Source organism: Diadema antillarum, unplaced genomic scaffold, assembly GCF_040938485.1.
Source record: "Diadema antillarum isolate AM-2024a unplaced genomic scaffold, OU_Dant_1.0 seq00002085_RagTag, whole genome shotgun sequence".
NCBI lineage: Eukaryota > Metazoa > Echinodermata > Echinoidea > Diadematoida > Diadematidae > Diadema > Diadema antillarum.
The window spans coordinates 23,211-41,919 of record NW_027272731.1 but is presented as its reverse complement, the minus strand read 5'-3'; the positions used below and the strand labels follow the sequence as shown (position 1 = coordinate 41,919).

Below are 18,709 nucleotides of genomic sequence, written 5' to 3'. Positions count from 1 at the left end.
TCCAAACGGCATGAGAAAATTTCAACGAAATTAAAGACATCTTGAATATCTTTTCAAACGGTGATTATTTTGGGGATGAGAACGTGGTAACAGCCAGTCTTCCTCTCGGCTTTGTTTCCCTTTACCTTGTCACGGCAATGAGTCAGAGCCGATTACAATCTTTAGTGACAAGGTATTTGATATAAACGTGAAAAAAAAAATTGTATTACGTTGTTGAAACATGAATTTAGTTCAGCCCATAACTTCCCCGACAATCGTTGATAAACAAACGCCTGAATAGCACCTCTCTCTCTCTCTCTCTCTCTCCCTCGCTTTCAGTAGACTCAGCGTCATAGAATTCGGGTATGAATGCAACGTGAGTAATAATCATGAAAACATGGTTAAGATCTATTAATATAATAATAATAATATGATATTTTTGCGGACATTCATATTACAATCATCAGCATAGAGCGAACTACCGACGTTTCCCGATAGACTGTCACAGCCAGTGTGATAATTATGTGTGTAATGTGAGGCCGTTGTCCTCGTCAAGCATGTGCTTATGATAATGGTCTCCTGCATTCCTGTGACTCCTAGATTTGTTTAATTTGTCTTTTGAACAGCTGGTACGTGAAGTCTTATTTTCATTTAATGCGTAAAGACACATGCATGAAATCATTTTGTATCATGAAGATAAACAGTGTCATTCGTTTATCTTAACCTTCAACCGATCCATGTAATTCACTGTTGAAAATTTTGATATCATTGAGGACCTTTGCTCAATTGGCTTTCTGCTATAGTCTTGTACGAAAAAGAAAAACAATCAAAGCAATCAGTCAATCAAAGGAAGGAGAGAAGAAAAAGGACTTCCAATTCTTTAGATTCCTTTCCCTGCACTATACAGTGTGTCTCTAAAAAAGTAACCCCAACTTCAACGGCAAATTTTCAGAAAACTATAACATATTTACACATTATTTGTTAATGGTTAGATAGTCCAATAAGTCTTCTGTCCAATGATACCACGTAGGTTATGTAACTCTCATGCATGACTGAGCATGTTTCAACTTAGTGAATGGGTGTGAAATCATCACTGTGGCAAGTTCTGTGATCAGCATACTTTCTCATATTGTACCAGATGGCTCTTTTTGTTGGAGGCTGACTGTCGGGGAACTGCACCCGAAAAAGCCTCTTGAACTTTCACGAAACATCTTGTTTCCTGGTATCGAATTACCAGGAATACTCTCTGCTCAATTGTCAACTGTACCATGTTTGGAATTTGAAAGCATGTGAAGTGTGCCTGTGTCAGGAACAACCTTTGCTGAAGTTGTTATGTAATCATAGGCCTAACATGTGACAAAAATTTAACTTCAAAATTAATATGCCCTGAATGTATGACAATAGCAAGAAATAACTTGCCACAGTGATGATTTCACACCCATTCACTAAAGTTGAATCATGCTCAGTCATGCATGAGAGTTACATAACCTACGTGGTATTATTGGATAGAGGACTTATTGGACTATCTAACCACGAAAAAATAATGTACAAATATTTTATAGTTTTCTGAAAATTTGCTGTTGAAGTTGGGTTTACTTTTTTGAAAGACACACTGTATATGGCTGATAGTGTGCGTCACGAACTGGAATGCATTCTAATATGAGGTCCCATGTCTGCAAATGACCTGTGTGCCTACTCATCGACACTCACAGGATATTCCATAACAGAAAATTGTAACATTTTTTCCCCTCACAAATTGTATATAATTGAATATAAATGATGTATGTACAACTATATCCCTCATAAATCACAATAGTTATCATAATATGTCTGATGTAATGTTTCGTATTTCAGGTCGTAGGGGGAAGAAAAAAAAAACTACCGCTATCAACAGGCACCATCATGTCATAGTTAATTTGCGATCACGTAAGAAACTGAACTAAACACCTCTAAATCTAATCCGATTCCGCGGCTTTTCTCCTCAGTTCATCTATATCGACCCCTGGCATCTCCACAAGTCGCCGTTTGTGGTTGACCCACTGCAACCCCGTGATGTCGTTGTACCGATAAGGCATCTTCTCGTAGCAGTACTTCCGGGTCATGTTCCACAATGGTGGATTGTCCATTTCGAGGACTTGTTGTAAATGGTATGCCATGTCTTCCGTCGTCTGGGCAACGCCATCCTCGAAATGATACTTTTGATACCTTTCGAATAGGCGGGAAAGACAGAAGGGAATTAATGACAGATTAAAAAGGACAAGTTCACCTTCATAGACATGTGGATTGAGTGAATGCAGCAATGGGACACATCAGCAAGAGTTTGAGGAAAATCGGACATTCCGTTTAAAAGTTATGAATTTTTGCAGTTTCTGCTTTAATAGTCACTGCTGGATGAGAAGACTACTACAGCTTGTGATGTCACATGTGTACAACGATACAAAGAAAATATAAAGACAATTCAAGATATTTTTACTTTTCTCGCATAATAAAAGAACACTTGACTTCCCTCTTTCAGAAGGCAAAGGGAAAAATATTACCCTTAAAGATAGCCCTTCCCTTTTGCATTCCTTCCCAAATAGCACAGAACATATTTCTACCAGAATGACAAGACTATTGTAAATCTATAACATTTATGAGATATTAGAAGGATGTTAGCCGTTAAAATTCAAATAATGCACTAAAAGCTCACCGTAACGTATTCTGTGTACTAGGCACAGCTGCATACATTAATCCTCCTGTGGTTCCACTATACTTATACTTCGGACAAAAGATATGCATATTTAAGCTGTCAGCTAGAAATGAAGAATTCACTAGCTTATCTTACTTTGTTGTCGATAGCAAATAACAACACACCACTTACATGAACTACACGTGCAACTACGTGCATCACACAGGTCTGTAAAACTAGATTAGAAGTTTAGATTTGTAATTTTTTCGTAGTACGAAAAAAATATTCAAATCTTAACGGTCAATTTTCTAAACAAATAAAGGCCCTCTTGAGTTCAAAGTTTACAGGAGGTTTTCAAATAATGTTTTCTTCAATACCTAAGTGTTCTCACCAATTTTTCAAAATTTGCATGTAAAAGGGATTGGCTGTCTTTAACATACGTCAATGGCGAGTCGAAGAAATGCGCACTTTTTTCAAAAAGTAAAATTTTGTGAAATTCTCTATATATCTTCCTTATATCGCTGTACGCACGTGACATCATACACTGTAGTAGTCTTCTCATCCAGCAGTAACTGTGCAGAAAAGTCATAACTTTTGAACGGATTGTCCGATTTTACCCGAACTTTCACTGATGTGTTCTACTAATATTGCTGCATTCACTCAATCCACATGTATAAAGGTGGACATGTCCTTTAAAGTCGACATATTATGTTCGTAAAAATTTAAAGTTGTAGAATTTTGACATGACTTGAAAGTAAGTGCGTGATCTCAATGCTAAGGCCTACCCTAGTCACGTGATGAGAGAAATACAAGGATTAAGGTATTACGATAATGTGAAGTACCATTATGTGAATGCATTCCGTACAGGGATGAAGTGCCTTTCTTGCGTTTGCCTGTAATGGGCCGAATGCATAAACGCTAGCAATTGCTTGTGCTAGCCTTTTACTCGAATCCGTATGCATAAAAACAAGTAATTGCTTGCAAGCAGAAGCTTTTGCTAGCAAGCACAAGCTATTGCTGCTGCCCGCAAGCAATTGCTTAGAGACCAAGCATTTGCTTAAAAACGTATGCATAAAACATACCATTTGCTGGTTCTTGCTAGCAATTGCTTACGATTTTCCAAGCTCTGTAAAATGAGCTTGAGCTTTTGCTTAACCGGAACGTTCCCTTTTAAATATCATTTTCATATTTATGAAAGAAAGACCACACTTGTGAAGGAGTGGTATAAATCTACAAGAAATTACTCATAAGTAGTGTAAGAAACTTTTTCATTTCAACAACGGGAATGTCCAGTGGTTAGCACGCAAAATGACTGTGATGAAAAACAGGTAGGATGTCTGACTTCGGTGGAGAGCAAGGAGACCTCCCTCCACGTGCGATCTGGCAGATCCGGGCTGCTGTAAGCTGCAGTGACGGGAATCAGCCAGTAATACGTGTGTGTGTATAGATGTGCGTGTATGCGTCTGTGTGTGCATTTCATAGCTCTTCTGCTATGTCAGGAAATGTTTCGCACACACATGCCCTTTCAAATACATGCTGCCACACTCGCCATTGTTCTTGTGTTCGCACAGGCGTGACATCCCTTTTGTTGAAAACGCAAGCAGTTGCTTGTGCGGGACAAGCAAAAGGTATTGGCATAAGCAAAAGATTATGCATATGGATTTAAGCAATTGCTTGAGCTAGACCTTTTGCTAGACGAGCTTGTGCTTTTGCTTGAAGCAATTGCTTACAAGCAATTGCTTGTTTTATGCATTCGGCCCATTGCTTACCTTCCAACCAATTTCAGTTGTCGTTTTGTGACGTCATCTATGCGTTGCTTGTCTGGTAGACGACCGCCGTCTCGGATGTTATCGTTAATCATCGAAGTCACCGGGCCAGGATTTAGTGAACATAAACTGGGGAATGTATATCAATTCAATTCAATTTCAGTTTAAGTCAATTTCTTTCAATTGTCATTTATTTCCATCAAGGAAAAACTGAAACGAAATACAAAGCATACATTACTAGTGCACAAATCATGTCTTTGTTATCAATTTGTTTTAAAAAAAAATACATCTAATGCGGTACGGATCATAATGTACAACGTATCTAGCAAAATATAGGTGCAATTAAGCAGAATAACTAAGACCTGCAATGCTTCCATTGTAAGGTTGACAGAAAAGTACACATAACGACGGACAAGAGTGGTCTACACTGAATAAAACAAATTTTGTAAAACGTGAATTATTCAATACGAAATGTGTGACTAGAAAAGATCCATACAAAATCTACTCATTTAATTCATATGAAATTTCCCGTTTTCTATTAGTTTGATACATTGTGTGATAAACATGTACTTTGTATGATTTTTAAGTCAGACTGTTCATTATAAAGATTATTAAGCCTATATACCGCCCCCGTCAGTTTTCCCGATAAATTTTTAACTCGATTTTCGCTTCGCTGAAATTAATTTTTTTTTTTCATATTTTGCGCACATTTTGAGACCCTATATGCGAACATCGGGGGCACGCTTGCCGAGATAATGCACATTTTCGTGACAAATATCACCGAAAATGGCAGTTTCCTAAGACTTTTGAGAGTACAACGTATAATATGGGCTTTGCAAGAAGTGTTAGATCCATGTTTTTTAATTTTGTTCTCAAATAACATCCTTTTTGGTTATCATCAACTATTATTTAAGTAAAGAGTGCAGAACAAAATAGATAAAAAGAATATAATATATTCTAAAAATTATTAAAAACAAGGAAATACATAAGAAATTAAAAAACAGTAAAAAATGTTGATACCCCAATTTTTTTTCGCGTTGAATCGTTAATGACACTACAAAATTAGAAAAAAAGAATTAGCCACTTTGACGCGTTATTTAGGGATTTGCAGCTTAAAATCTGATGCACCAAAAAAATCTCTGCATAAAGTAGCATACTAAGCATTATTTAAAGAAACGAGGATATTTTTGGGAAAAAATGATTCATTTCTGGCGATCACGTGAAGGGCAGCAAGCGATCAAATTTTCGCCACGATCGCGCGATCGGCGGCAGAGATCTTGGGGGGCTTCCCCCCCCCCCCCCCCCCCCCCCCCTAGATCTATTAAAAAGCAATGAATTGACAAAATGTGTCCTCTAATGTTGACTCCACCATTATTATAATCATTATCAAGTTCGTTATCATCATTGTTCTTATTTGTGCCATTTAATTTCTGAAGAGAACGTTATGGCTGAACTCATTAAGATATTTATACAGACATAAGTATTTCCCTTTTTCCATAAGATTAGGTGAACAATGGCTCAGTACGTTTTGCATGACAACATAAGGAGTAAGTTGTTTTCAGAAATTGATACCTTAGAGTTTTCAATATGCGACACGCTATTGCTATTACTTTGTCCCATTTTTTTTTGACGTCAGCAGAAATTGGCACTTGCCATGTATCTATAAATAAGATATCTTTGAAATCAATAATTAATTAGAACCGAGATTTTGACCAATTTTGCAGAATTTTGAAAAATACTATTTATAAACTTATTCTTTTATGTGCAAGTTTGCAGTAATTTGTGTCATTTTATACAACTTGTAAACTTGGACCTAGTAAAAAAGAACAATAGGGCGTAAAAAGTGAGGACGTTATGATAAGTAAATGGCCTAGAAAGCAAAAAAAAAAAAAAAAAAACGAAAAAAGAAAGAAAGAAAGATATTCTTTTTAGAATATCATTATGGAATCCACACCTGATATTAAACTCGTGCAGACGGCTGGCTAACGCATCTATCAGACCCTGGGTGGCAAATTTTGAGGCGCAGTATACCTCGTAGAAAGGGTACCCTGTGAAGTGACAGAAGAATGTCCTTCTTACATCAAGAGATCCAGGATGATTATCACACGCACACGGACACACACACACACACACACGCACACACACACACACATATTATATATATGTATATATATATATATATATATATATGTATATATATATATTATCTATCTATCTATATATATATATACATATATATATATATATACATATATATTGCACTCATCTGAAAATCGCAAGTTCATCTGTTACGCATTCATTCTTGCAGGTTCTTTTTAACGAAGGAGATAGCAAAATTAAGGCGGGGTGAGGGGTGTGTTACTTGTATATTATCTTCGTGATAATACCTGTGAATTAAACTTGACCATGCTTTTTCGAGAAAAAAAAAACAAGAGTAAAAAATGATTGGCCCCCGTCCACAAGCCCCCTTCCCCTTCTCCCCCCCCCCCCCCCAACTGATATCTAACGGGGGGGGGGGGGGCACCCCTTGATCTGTCATAAACAAACTGAAAACTGTACTTACAAACCTATAGGCCTCCTTGATTTAACACGTCAGCTCTGTCATTTTTATGTAAAATGTATGCAAAATCTTCGTTGTTGTCGTTTTTATTGTGTTTTTTGCGGGCAGCTGATTACACATTTCATTGTCCTTTATCAACATGATTAGCTGTGTATCGGCTTTGATTAATATATATATATACATATATATATATATATATATGTGTGTGTGTGTATATATATATATACTTGTTACGTACTTGTCAGAGAGCGGAATTCGAACCCACGACCTTCTGGACAGGCGTCATATCAACTAGACTACTAGACTATAGCTTCCGTCCTGATAGCTGTAAGTGGTGCTATCCAACAAAGTGGGTACTGTATAATTTATTCAATGTACTGATTTTTGCACCTCAGTGTTTTTATTATAAGGAATAAGAACCATGGTCCTGTAGTCTAGTAGATTTGACGTGATCTGGTAGGCATGATTTCTTTTTTTATTATTTGATCATCGCTTTTATTCAAAGTATGAATATTTGCTGCTGATTTACACTGATGGAGAGCGGCCTACAATTTAATTGACAAAAGGATCATCAACTTGAATAAAGGTAATACAAATAAAAATCTCTTTAGATTATCTATTTTTGGGTACAGGGCGACATAGAACTATCAACTAGGGCACGAAGTACTAATTTGTGCAAACATATTCTTTGAACCTATCGATGATAATTTATCTGATGTCAATTTTGGTTATTATTACTGTGCTATTTTCAGGATATGAACCTGTGAAAACTGGCCCCAATTCTACCCCAGCCACTACCCCCCCCCCCCCCCTCCCCCGATTCAAAGTGAATGAACTTTTCGATCACAGTCACCAACGTACTTATTCACAGCAATCATTCATTTTATAATTATTATTATCATTATTATTCCACAGAAGAATATGATTATAGTATACCTACACTATGTCTTTTGGGACTTTCCACACAGGGGCATTATGCACATTGAACAATTTGAGATTATATTACCCGGCGGACATACCGCCAAGTTTAGTAAAATCCGTTTAGGGGTTCTTGAGAAGGCGGTGGAAACGTAAAAAGAAAAAAAAAGAAGTACGACGTTGTATATATTTTATAGACAGATATATATATAATATATATGTATATAATATATATAATTATATATATACACTCAGCAAAAGAAGAAAGTAAATACTTTTTCAAGTTTATATTTCTCACAAATGTATTGTATTATACCATATTAAAGGTAATTTAATTGACTATCAAACTGATAGGTCAACTCGAAAAGGGAATCAATTTTTACGCATGAGTAAACACCATTTATTTCTATTCCAGAGCACAAAAGTAAACATTGCAAAACTGAACAAGTTGTCGTTCATGCGTAGGTGCATACTCTTCAATATCACAGTAAGAACAAGCAACACATTTCACACAAAAAGAAACCTGAATTAGGTTGCAAAAATAAACCTATAATCTCTATGATATCTTTAAAGCTCAAAAGATAGATGAAGGCTAAAAAATAATGAAGGAAAAATGAAGAATCTTCTGTCAAATCTTAATTCAAATAAATAACAGAAGAAGCAATAATTAAGAAATGGTAGAAATTCGAGGGTTTTTTTTTCAAATTAGGAAATTGTAAATAATGTTTGGTTCTTGAAGTTTTCTTATGAATCATCAAGTTACTACTGTAAAAGAATGAAATAAAGAAATTGTCTTCATTTAATCATCTTTCTGCATATTACTCCCCATGTCATTGGAAGTTTTAGTTGACAGAAAATTCTTATTTTTCCCTTTTAGTTTCCCACTTTGTTTTTGTAAGAGGTTATATAAGATATAAAGAAAACAAAACACTAATTGTTATTTCATTCATGTCTGTAATTGTGTTAAACTGTTGGGCTTTTTTGGGGGGAGGGGTCATTGCTATCGTGAAGGGCATTTGCAAATGAAAGACACCATGAGAATTTGTACAATTTTTACTTTTGTACTAGTTTGATAGCAATTAAATAACCTTTAATATGGTATATAACACAATGATTTTCATCAAACATTTTCTATGAAAAATATGAACTTGAAAAGAAGTGTTTACTTTCTTCTTTTGCTCAGTGTATATATGACGGACACCAGCCTATGAATGATCGTAAAATTTGAAAGATTTTTAGGTCCATACAATTCAAAGCTTAACACGATGTTATCGTAAATGGAACATGATACATAACTATCGGAAACTGAATAGCAGATATCTCTTAAACTGATATCAGATTCTAGCTACATATCTCTTGCTGGCATCTTCATTTTTGTTAGTTTCAGTGCTCCTTCAGGTTGTAAAATGAGAGTATCATTATCATTATCATGATGATGATGATGATGATGATTATTATTATAATCATCGTTATTATTATTATCATCATCATATTATCATTACGACAAAGCATTCAGTCGTATGTAGTATAACCAAGGTTCGACATTCCCAGTGGGACGATGGCCCGGGGCTACCAAAAATAGATGTCGGACAGGGGCGGATCTAGCTTTTTATAAAGGGGTGAGGGTGTGGGAGGGGGTGTCCCCCCTCCCCCAGTAGGGAGAATTTTTGAAAATCTCTGTGTGTGAAAATGGCGTTTCTTGCATCTAAAACACCACTATTTTTGGTATAGAGGTCATTGCCAAATTAGAAATAATAATAATAATAATAATAAACTAATAAGTAATAATAAATATAAAATAAATAGAAAAATAGAAAAAAACAAAATTACAAGTTTGAAAAAAAGATAAGAATAAAAAAATGGTCCCCAGATTTTTTTCTTTGGGAAGGGGGGGGAGGGAGGTTGCAACTCCTCTCAACCCCCCCCCCCCCTCCTTCTAGATCCGCTTCTGCGGACCACTATTAACCTATAAGAAATGATATGTATTGATGGCCGATCAGACCCTATCGGGCCACCAAAATAATATCGGGTTAACTGTATCACAGTCCATACCAGGTAAATACATGTAAAAAAAATGTTACATCCAAATCATTACAACTGCCATTTACTGAGAAAAAACAATAAGCTTTCAACATTTTTCTTTAAAGTAGTGGTGGGCTATAAATGGGTGATGTTTCAAAATCCTTAGGGTCCCTGCTTATTTGAAGCAGCTTATTGTACTGAGCATTTTGACACCTTTCATTAAGAAATCGGTTGAAAAATGAGATGGAGTCGGCCAAAAAACTGATTGGGGGGGGGCAAAATTACTGTCGCGCGACGGTCAAAATATCGTGAAAAATAATAAATTCACTATCCAAAGGAGTATGAAGATGATTTAAGTGTCCAGATATATGTTTTTGAGGTCAAGGAATTGATTGCAAATGTCAGAAACCCTTAATATACTATAGAAAGCATTGAAATTCTCAATTTTTTTTTTTTGGGGGGGGGGGGTGTAGGGCTAAGTTCCGGCCCATCTCCGGTATTCCAGTCACCTAACGTGCACTTTGTCATCTTCCAATTGTTGTCACAGATTCATAAATTTGATAATAATGAAGATATAGACAACAGTAGAATTGAGGTCAAGAAACTGATTGTAAATGTGTTTTGAAGCTGTAATTTGCTGTATCGTATAGAAAGCATTCAAATTTTCTCTTTTTTTTTGGGGGGGGGGAGTTAGTGGTGGGGTAGACTCTACAAAGTTTCATTGTATTTTCTGTCCATAAATGACCCATTTCAAATGTGTAGACTGCAGATTATGGTCACAAGTTGCAAAGAAAATAATTGAACATTACTTTCCCTGATAATATCAAAGTGAGAGTGGACATCCTTGTTGTTAACTTCAGCAGAGTTTCAGCAGTGGACTATCTTTCCGTCCTTATCCTCTATTCAGATGCCAACATGAAAAATAGGCAGAACATCACAAGGTTGTAGGTTGAACAACTACACAGGCTTTCAGAAGCTGATAACAGACTGTTTCAAAGAATCTCCACACTGAAGAATCTGTTGCAGTAACCGAATTCTGTGGACTTGGTTTCCCTACATATACCACTGTTTCTCAGCATGGAGAAGGCAACTCAAGTAGAACCGGTTCAAATTCTTCCACAACTTCACAGAGATCTAGCAGCTCAGAAAGTGAATACTCTCACAGGGTTTCATGTGACCTTCTAGTTATTTCAACCAGAAGAACTAACATTAGCTGTTGAGAAACATCTCCTACATTACACAGTACTGTACCGTACAAATGCTGTGGCTGTGTTGCATTGCAACAAGGTCGCAAATATACATGTAGATTTGGGACACAGTTTGATCTTACACCGCATGTAACATTTCTCGATACTCTAAATGATGAGGAGCTTGAAGGTCTACAAACTAACAATTTGGATTGCGAGAGAGATCTTGCAAAGTTTGACAAGCTGGCAGCAAGATCCGCATCCTGCTCATGTATTCAAACTGGAGTGTCATACAGAAGGCACACTTTTCAATATAGGGGATTTCCAAGCATGATCGCACTTCTACAAACTTAACTAGATTTCAGTAACAGACCTGAAAATCGTCTGACTCTCATTCCTACAATACTTCAGAGTCAGCCACAATCCGTGCATTGCCGGACATGCCCATGGAAGAGGATATGCAACTGATTCTGAACATCACTGAGGTTCAGCAAGCACCTTCAAAGTCGAAGTTGCAAGTGACGCTGCTGAACCAGATATTGCGGTCAATGAATCGAACCTTGTGCCGTTATTTGGGATGTTAATAATGTCAGACAGCGGTACCTCAGCATATGCAAAAATGACAATGGAAAGGGCACATGTACATACACGTGTAGTAGAACAGTGTTGTGATCCTGATAATGGGTTACGTTGGAGATACTCGTACCCAAAGCAACATGACACACAAACTGTAAATGTCCTGCAAATTATACCTGTTGCATGGGACCATGGGACCTTGAAAGTGTACCAAGATATTTGTGGTTCATAATTACCACACAAAACTTTGTTGATGCCCTGTTCCAATCATTCTATTGAGTAGAGAGGAGAATAATCAAATCATTATGGCAAGCAGGGATATGCAAGTTTGTTAATGAATGGAACTTAAATGCAGTATTTTTTATACCAGTATGTGGTGTCTTAGTGTAACTGTTGCAGTTGTGAAAGCAGTGTTTTAAAAGATTTTTTCATTTTTCAAAATGTGGATTGCTTGAAAGAGCATAACGTACCCTTCCTATATTTACTAGTGTTTCTATCATAATTTTCATCACACAAGCTTGTGACTACGAAATTTTGGAAGATGGCAAAGTGCATATGTTGGGTGACTGGAATACCAGAAATGGGCCGAAATTTAGCCCTATGCCCCCCCCCCCCCCCAAAAAAAAAGCAAAATTTGAGAATTTGAATGCTTTCTATAGTATATTAAGGGTTTTTGACATTTGCAATTAATTCCTTGACCTCAAAAACATATATCTGGACACTAAAATCATCTTCATACTCCTTTGGATAGTGAATTTATTATTTTTTCACTATATTTTGACCGACGCGCGACAGTAATTTTGCCCCCCCCCCCCCATCAGTTTTTTGGCCGACTCCATCTCATTTTTCAACCGATTTCTTAATAAAAGGTATCAAAATGCTCAGTACGATAAGCTGCTTCAAATAAGCAGGGACCCTAAGGATTTTGAAACATGACCCTTTTTTACCCCCTGTATAGCCCACCACTATTTAAAGTGTGTATATCGAACTCGCAGATTTGATGAGAGCGGGGAGTTATTCCGGGGTCATCATGAGACCGACACTAGGTAAAAACAGCCCACGAGTTCGACAGATACAACAAAGGGTTTAATGTTTCGGACGGGTCATACGGTGTCGGGGTCCTTGTTTTCTTAGTGTCCAACTCATGGGTTGTATAACTCGTATTAGGCTGTATGACTCGTGGGTGTCGGTCTCGTGACGTGCACCCGCTGTTCCAATCCTTTGTTGCTATAACAGTGAAATTACTGACAATTGTCATAATGGAAACATATACCATAGAACGATGCCTCATACACATATCCCCTATAGAGAACGCGATATTCACATTGGAATTCAAAATACAGATAACTACACAGACTTAACACGTCTAGAAAGTCTTTTTTAAGCTAAAGTCCAAATTTATGATAATCCTCCCACATGTAAATGAGATTTGAAGAAAAGGTGTATCAATATAAAATCAAAAATATCCCTATAACACGCAAAAATATGTGCAGTATGATATTTATTTTTGCGAAGTGCATGTGTGTGTGTGTGTGTGTGTGTGTGTGTTAAAGGTTTTGCCACTATTATTCACTATCTTTTCTGGTGTTTTTTCTCTTCTGAAGTGGAGACGTTGTGAGGTTAGTTTTGTTGCGGATTCTTTCTTCTTGAGTTCAGTGGATTTCTGAGGATGCATACTTCGATTTTATTGTGAAAAAAATAACTGTTTTCAATAGGAATGCATATTTTGCTGCATTACAATGCGTGCGGTTTATTGCTGTCTTTTATGGCATTTTCGGTTGGTGTATACAAGACTCGACTAAGTGTTTTATTGTGTAACAGATAAATTCAGTTCGGTTCAGTTAAGTTCCATTTATTTTTCTATCTGACATCATTCTAACAAAGAGTAAAGCATAATGCAAAGTATGTATTAAGTGATTACACCATCACATTATTTGGTCCGTTTGAAAAAGAAAATACATAGGGCGATATGAATTGTTAAGCATATGATAAGAAGTACATGAAAGTAGAATATCTTAGAACACCAATGTATACTTTGAAATGTTGACCGACGAGGGTGAAAAAAGATTGAATCCCTAAAAAAGCAAGGGTTGCAACACGTGGATCACTCAAATTCGTGGAAATGTGTATTATTCTATTTCCGCTCTTTTCTTTTTCGAAATGGAATGGGGAAAAACAGAGAAAGAAATAAACCCAGACTTACCAAAAAGGCCCGATAATGATGACACATTAATGATACGACCCGCTCTTCTTTCTTTCATGTGGGGCAGTACCTCTTTTATCATCCGCAAGCTGCCCATGAAATTGGTGTCAACAATGTCTTCGATCTCCTCGTGCTCCATGTACTCGAGGGCGTTGAAGCCGGCGATGCCAGCGTTGTTGACTACGCAAAAACAAAAACAAACAAACAAACAAACAAAGGAAGATAAATCAATAAAAATAGACAAATAGAATCAAATCTTTATAACAATACACTCACAAGTAGATATCTCAGAAAGGTATGCAAACACGTTATTGAATAATTCTCGTCGGCAGCTTTTTTCTTCTTCTTTTTTTTTAATCTGCCTTCTAATAATTTCAGTTTTATCATGTCAGGAGCGTGGAGGATTCATAAGTCTATGCATTAAAGGCATTATAATTTACCAGTTGCCGATAAAACAAGATCCCAGATTTAGTGCTTCAAAATAGAGATAAAATGTTAGCCAGGGATATAAACAACCAATGTAAAAATTTGAATCAGTGCAATTTGATGTTTAATATTGTCAAAATATACAAAATGTGAACAATTCATAGTAATAATGTTTCTCGACTAAACCGTCTACAGTTATGGTATAGTGAGAAAAATAGCGGTATCTCCTTATATTTCAGGCTTTATTGCAAGATTTTTATATGGTAGGATGTTACGTGATACAACTGACCTACACATTATGCATCAAATGTGATATCGTGAACATTTTTAAATTAATTCTCCCAATGGTAAACAGTACCTTTAAATCATTTACAAGGGGATTGTGGTGTGGTTTTTACTTTTTCGCTCAGGAGTTCAAGACGGACTGAAAACCACCAGTCGACAATAATACACAGTCACGGTGTAGTATATAGGTAATCAGTGTTGTTGAAGTAAGCTCATTAAAATGATTTGCATATTTACGGGATAAACACTGTATGTTCTTTTCTTTTTTTCCTCCGACAGGGAAAATAACTTCCGAAGTTTTAAGTTTTTGACTGTATGTGTGGTTCTTGTTTGTTTTTCATTTGTTTGGTTATTTGTTTGTTTTCATTTAATATTAATTGGGGAGGGGTTCTGGTAGGGGAATCAGAAAACGTACCCAGAGCATCCACTCTTCCCTGCTCTTCAATGACTTGCTGCACCCCCCTCTGGACAGAAGCTCTGTTCTTGACGTCGAGCTCGCGGATGAACAGCGTCTTGTCGACATGATCCCCCGCTGCTTTCTCCAGTTCGTCCCTCTTTTTCAGGTTCCTCATCGTGGCGTATACGATGTAATTTTTCGCCTGGTCCCCGGCGAGCCTCGCCGCCAGGGCTAAGCCAATACCGCTGGAGCATCCCGTGATCAGCGTAACCTTAGCTGCCATATTTTACTCTCTCCCTCCCTCTCTGAAAAATTGCAGAAAACAGAACACTGAGCAATTTCTGTAAGAAAATATGTAGCTGTATAATCATGATTAAAGTCGCCTTGTCATTGATTACAGCGGTTCTGCCGTTGCAACACGACTTTCGGATGCCTTCATTTTTATCAGTGATACATATCAGAATCGAACTAGGTGAGACAGGGGGTACTTAAAAAGGCTCAATGTACAATACTGAATGAATGCACTTGATTGTGGTCATGAGAGTTCAGGCGCAAATGAACTCTACAAGTGTGTAGCAAATTTAGTTTAAATTGATGAAACATTAACTAGCAAGCATGCGTGTGACTGTCATTTGCATGTACGAGTTGAGATTAGGCTCCTTATCTCTACGGCCGAGTACCGCCTTTAGACGGGAAATCCAGTCCAAATATAACTTAGTCTGATAAAAAAGAGTAAAAAATCTTACGAGTTGAAAGGTAAATCAGATGAAAGCAGCTGAAATGCACGGAGGTAATGACATTTTGAAGTTTTGGCAATTTTTGCAAAACAGTTCTTGTACACTGTGAATATGAATATGCAAATGAGTGAGCTAATCATGTCGTAACCTAACAATTTTCCATTGATCGTGTGCACAAAAAAAAAGAAGAAAATTCAATGTTCCGGTCATTGAAGTCTGAAACATGACGTTATACCTGGTTGAATAACTTCCGAATAGTGATCATGTAGATAAACCAGGATTTGAGCCTTGGACATAGTTGCGTTTTAATGAAAAACTGGAAATTTCAAAATTTCATGTACAAGCTATATGCAAGTTGTGAGTGAATGACATGCTCACTTTCCATTTGCATATTCATATTGACCGTTCAAGAACTGTTTCCTGAAAGATTTGTGAAATTTCAAAATGTTATAACTTCCTCAGTTTTCACCCGATTTCGATCAAAATTTTACTGTTAATCTCGCAGTATTTTACTCTTTCAAATTAACCTAACTTATATTTGGACTGGATTCCCCTTTTAAGGGGCTCAATTCGCGGTAAAACATTAATTCATTAAACCGCTGAAAAGGGGTTACTTTTCGTATTGTTTCCCGGAAATATCTTCCATTTCAAGGTAGTTTTCAAAATCTTTCCTGAACAGTTCTGAAATATATATAGGGTTCCGAACAAGGTTAATCTGAATCCCTACCCCCCCCCCCCACCGCCCCCGAAAAAAAAAAATCCTTATAGGGCTATTCGATTTTGATCACATTTTCATTGTTCTGCTTAGAACATTTTATTCCTAAGAAAATCATAAACCTGGATGGTTTACTGGCAATAAAAAAGAAAGAAAGTACTTTTAACTTCGAGCTTGTCAAGTTATGAAGTCCACAGACAGAAGACAAATCCTAGATTGTAATCATTTTTCTGAATATATTACGTAACACTGATCGAGTTAACACCTCTGCGTCGCGATCAAACATGATTAAAATAATTTTGTAACAGCGCCGTAGATGAAATTGGTATTCAGTGAGCCCACTTATATTATAAGGCTTATTTTGTCTCTGCTACATATGAACTTCATAGAGAGCCTAGAGAATCCACTAAAATATGGCCACAGAATGGTCTGAACTTTTGAAAACGCTGAAGGTGTTATTTCATCTAATTATAGATCAACGCCAAAATTTGAGTATTAAATCTGCATTGCTCTTGTGGATTCATGAGACCACAATATTTCTAGGCCTATACGGTATATTCCTAGTTATTGGTCCCCCACGACAATTTATTTTTCTGTCTCTCTGCTTTTACGGTGTCAAAGTGTCAATCTATCAACATAAAACAGAGAACTTTCGACTAAGTAATAATCACCACTCAGTAGAAGGTTCTCGATCTGTTTCATGTCGATAGTTTGACACTTTAATGATACTAGCATTCTAACTGAGCGGACCACACTCAAGCTTCGTATAACAAGCACCAATTAATGTAGGCTGTCCATTGTACACGTACGAACACAGACATGTATACACTAACTTGTTCATTTCAGCTTTGAAGCTCCCCTATCGGGTATATGTATCACAGTACACAGTAGTACAGGTATACCTCCTCGGTTCAACTCCCCGTCCTTAATTTTCATGTTTTTGCACGGAATTCACGCAAGCGCCTTTATTTCGACATTTTCCCTCCCTCGATAGCAAAAATCTCCTGGAATAACACGAAAACTTGATTTAGAAACTTTCACCTACGTTCCGGGCCATTCTGATGCTCTGCATATTTGGCACACTTGCAGCTCGTACGTAATATTTATGTGGACTACAGACATCAAACAAACAAATAAACAAACAAACAAACAAACAAAGAAACAAACAAACAGGTTGTCTTTTTTTCTCAGTAGCCACATTATTACGTGCATAATTATAGAATCGGTGCATCCCCGGTATACCATACCACAATCAAAACACCGATTGCATATCGGTTGCCATTCTGGTCAGGCGTAGGGCCCTATTGCCAGTAATTGTTGCGCTCACTGACCTCGAGTCCGATCTCACAGGTACTATACACAATTCATGTGTCGGTACTCCATGATGCATGTGTAGCTATACTGAAAGGCGTTATAGAGCAGAGAAGTGGGTAAATGCGTAGATCGAATGTTCATAAGAGACGTCACAATGACTTTTATTTACACAATGCCAGACCCGATCTGTCACTGTTGGTTGTAGCATGGTTTCCAGTCGTTTTGAGGGGAAACGTACACCAATCCAGCACGTATAAACTTCGATAATCTGTCCATTCTGATGACCCTAGTTTCTGTCATTTGTAAGCTAGAGTACATACATCCAGCTGAGACAAATACGTCTTAACATTGCAAGATTCAGATATATAGCGCCCTACAAGAACAGGTGATCGGTGCAGTTCACTGCGTGACCAACCTATCACCGTCTGCTTTGTCAGAAGATCGACAACACTGCAGAACGGGTTTGCGTTGCCCTGCGTTAGACTCGGATTGAGTAGAGTACAAACTTCTTGCTCCATAAAGACATTATATGAATCAATCACAAGGTTGTGTATTTGAACGTGATCTAAAGCCACTTTAAAGATCAAACAAGTTGATACATACCCAACTAACAGGTCGGTTCTGCGCAGAATTTATAACAGCAGCGGAGCTATCTAGATGCTCGGAGGAATGTGAACTTTGCTCCCTGAGTTCTCCCCGGCTTAGCGCCAGGGAGGTGGTGGGGCTACTATTTCCACCTCCCTGCTATGACGTATCAGCTGAAATACCATCTGAGGTGACTGGCATATATATGACACACACACACACACACACACACAAACACACACACACACACACATACCACAAATATATATATATATATATATATATATATATATATATATGATATATATGTATATATATGATATATATGTATATATATGTGATATATATGTATATATATGTATATGTACATA

General features: G+C 37.0%; 1 protein-coding gene across 2 annotated transcripts; it reads right to left on the bottom strand.

Moving 5' to 3' along the window:
- Positions 1-1,564: 1,564 nt before the first annotated feature.
- LOC139713871 (retinol dehydrogenase 8-like) lies at positions 1,565-18,469 on the bottom strand. 2 transcript variants are annotated; one of them, XM_071625573.1, is made up of 6 exons: positions 18,357-18,469; positions 15,006-15,292; positions 13,880-14,059; positions 6,368-6,461; positions 4,417-4,542; positions 1,565-2,184 (listed from the first exon to the last, which is right to left on the bottom strand). In XM_071625573.1, exons 2-6 carry the CDS (start codon positions 15,268-15,270, stop codon positions 1,935-1,937), a joined length of 915 nt encoding a protein of 304 aa, XP_071481674.1. In that variant the 5' UTR covers positions 15,271-15,292; positions 18,357-18,469; the 3' UTR covers positions 1,565-1,934. The 2 variants fall into 2 exon arrangements, with proteins under 2 accessions (XP_071481674.1, XP_071481675.1); XM_071625574.1 differs by lacking the exon at positions 18,357-18,469 and adding an exon at positions 17,771-18,104.
- Between the last annotated feature and the right edge of the window lie 240 nt (positions 18,470-18,709).

Coding starts and splice junctions, on each gene's coding strand:
- LOC139713871 (XM_071625573.1), bottom strand. CDS start 15,270: ATGGCAGCTAAGGTTACGCTGATCACGGGATGCTCCAGCGGTATTGGC. Junction 6,462..13,879: donor ATCATTATCGGGCCTTTTTG/GTAAGTCTGGGT, acceptor GTCACTTCACAG/GGTACCCTTTCTACGAGGTA. Junction 4,543..6,367: donor CTGCACGAGTTTAATATCAG/GTGTGGATTCCA, acceptor TACATTCCCCAG/TTTATGTTCACTAAATCCTG.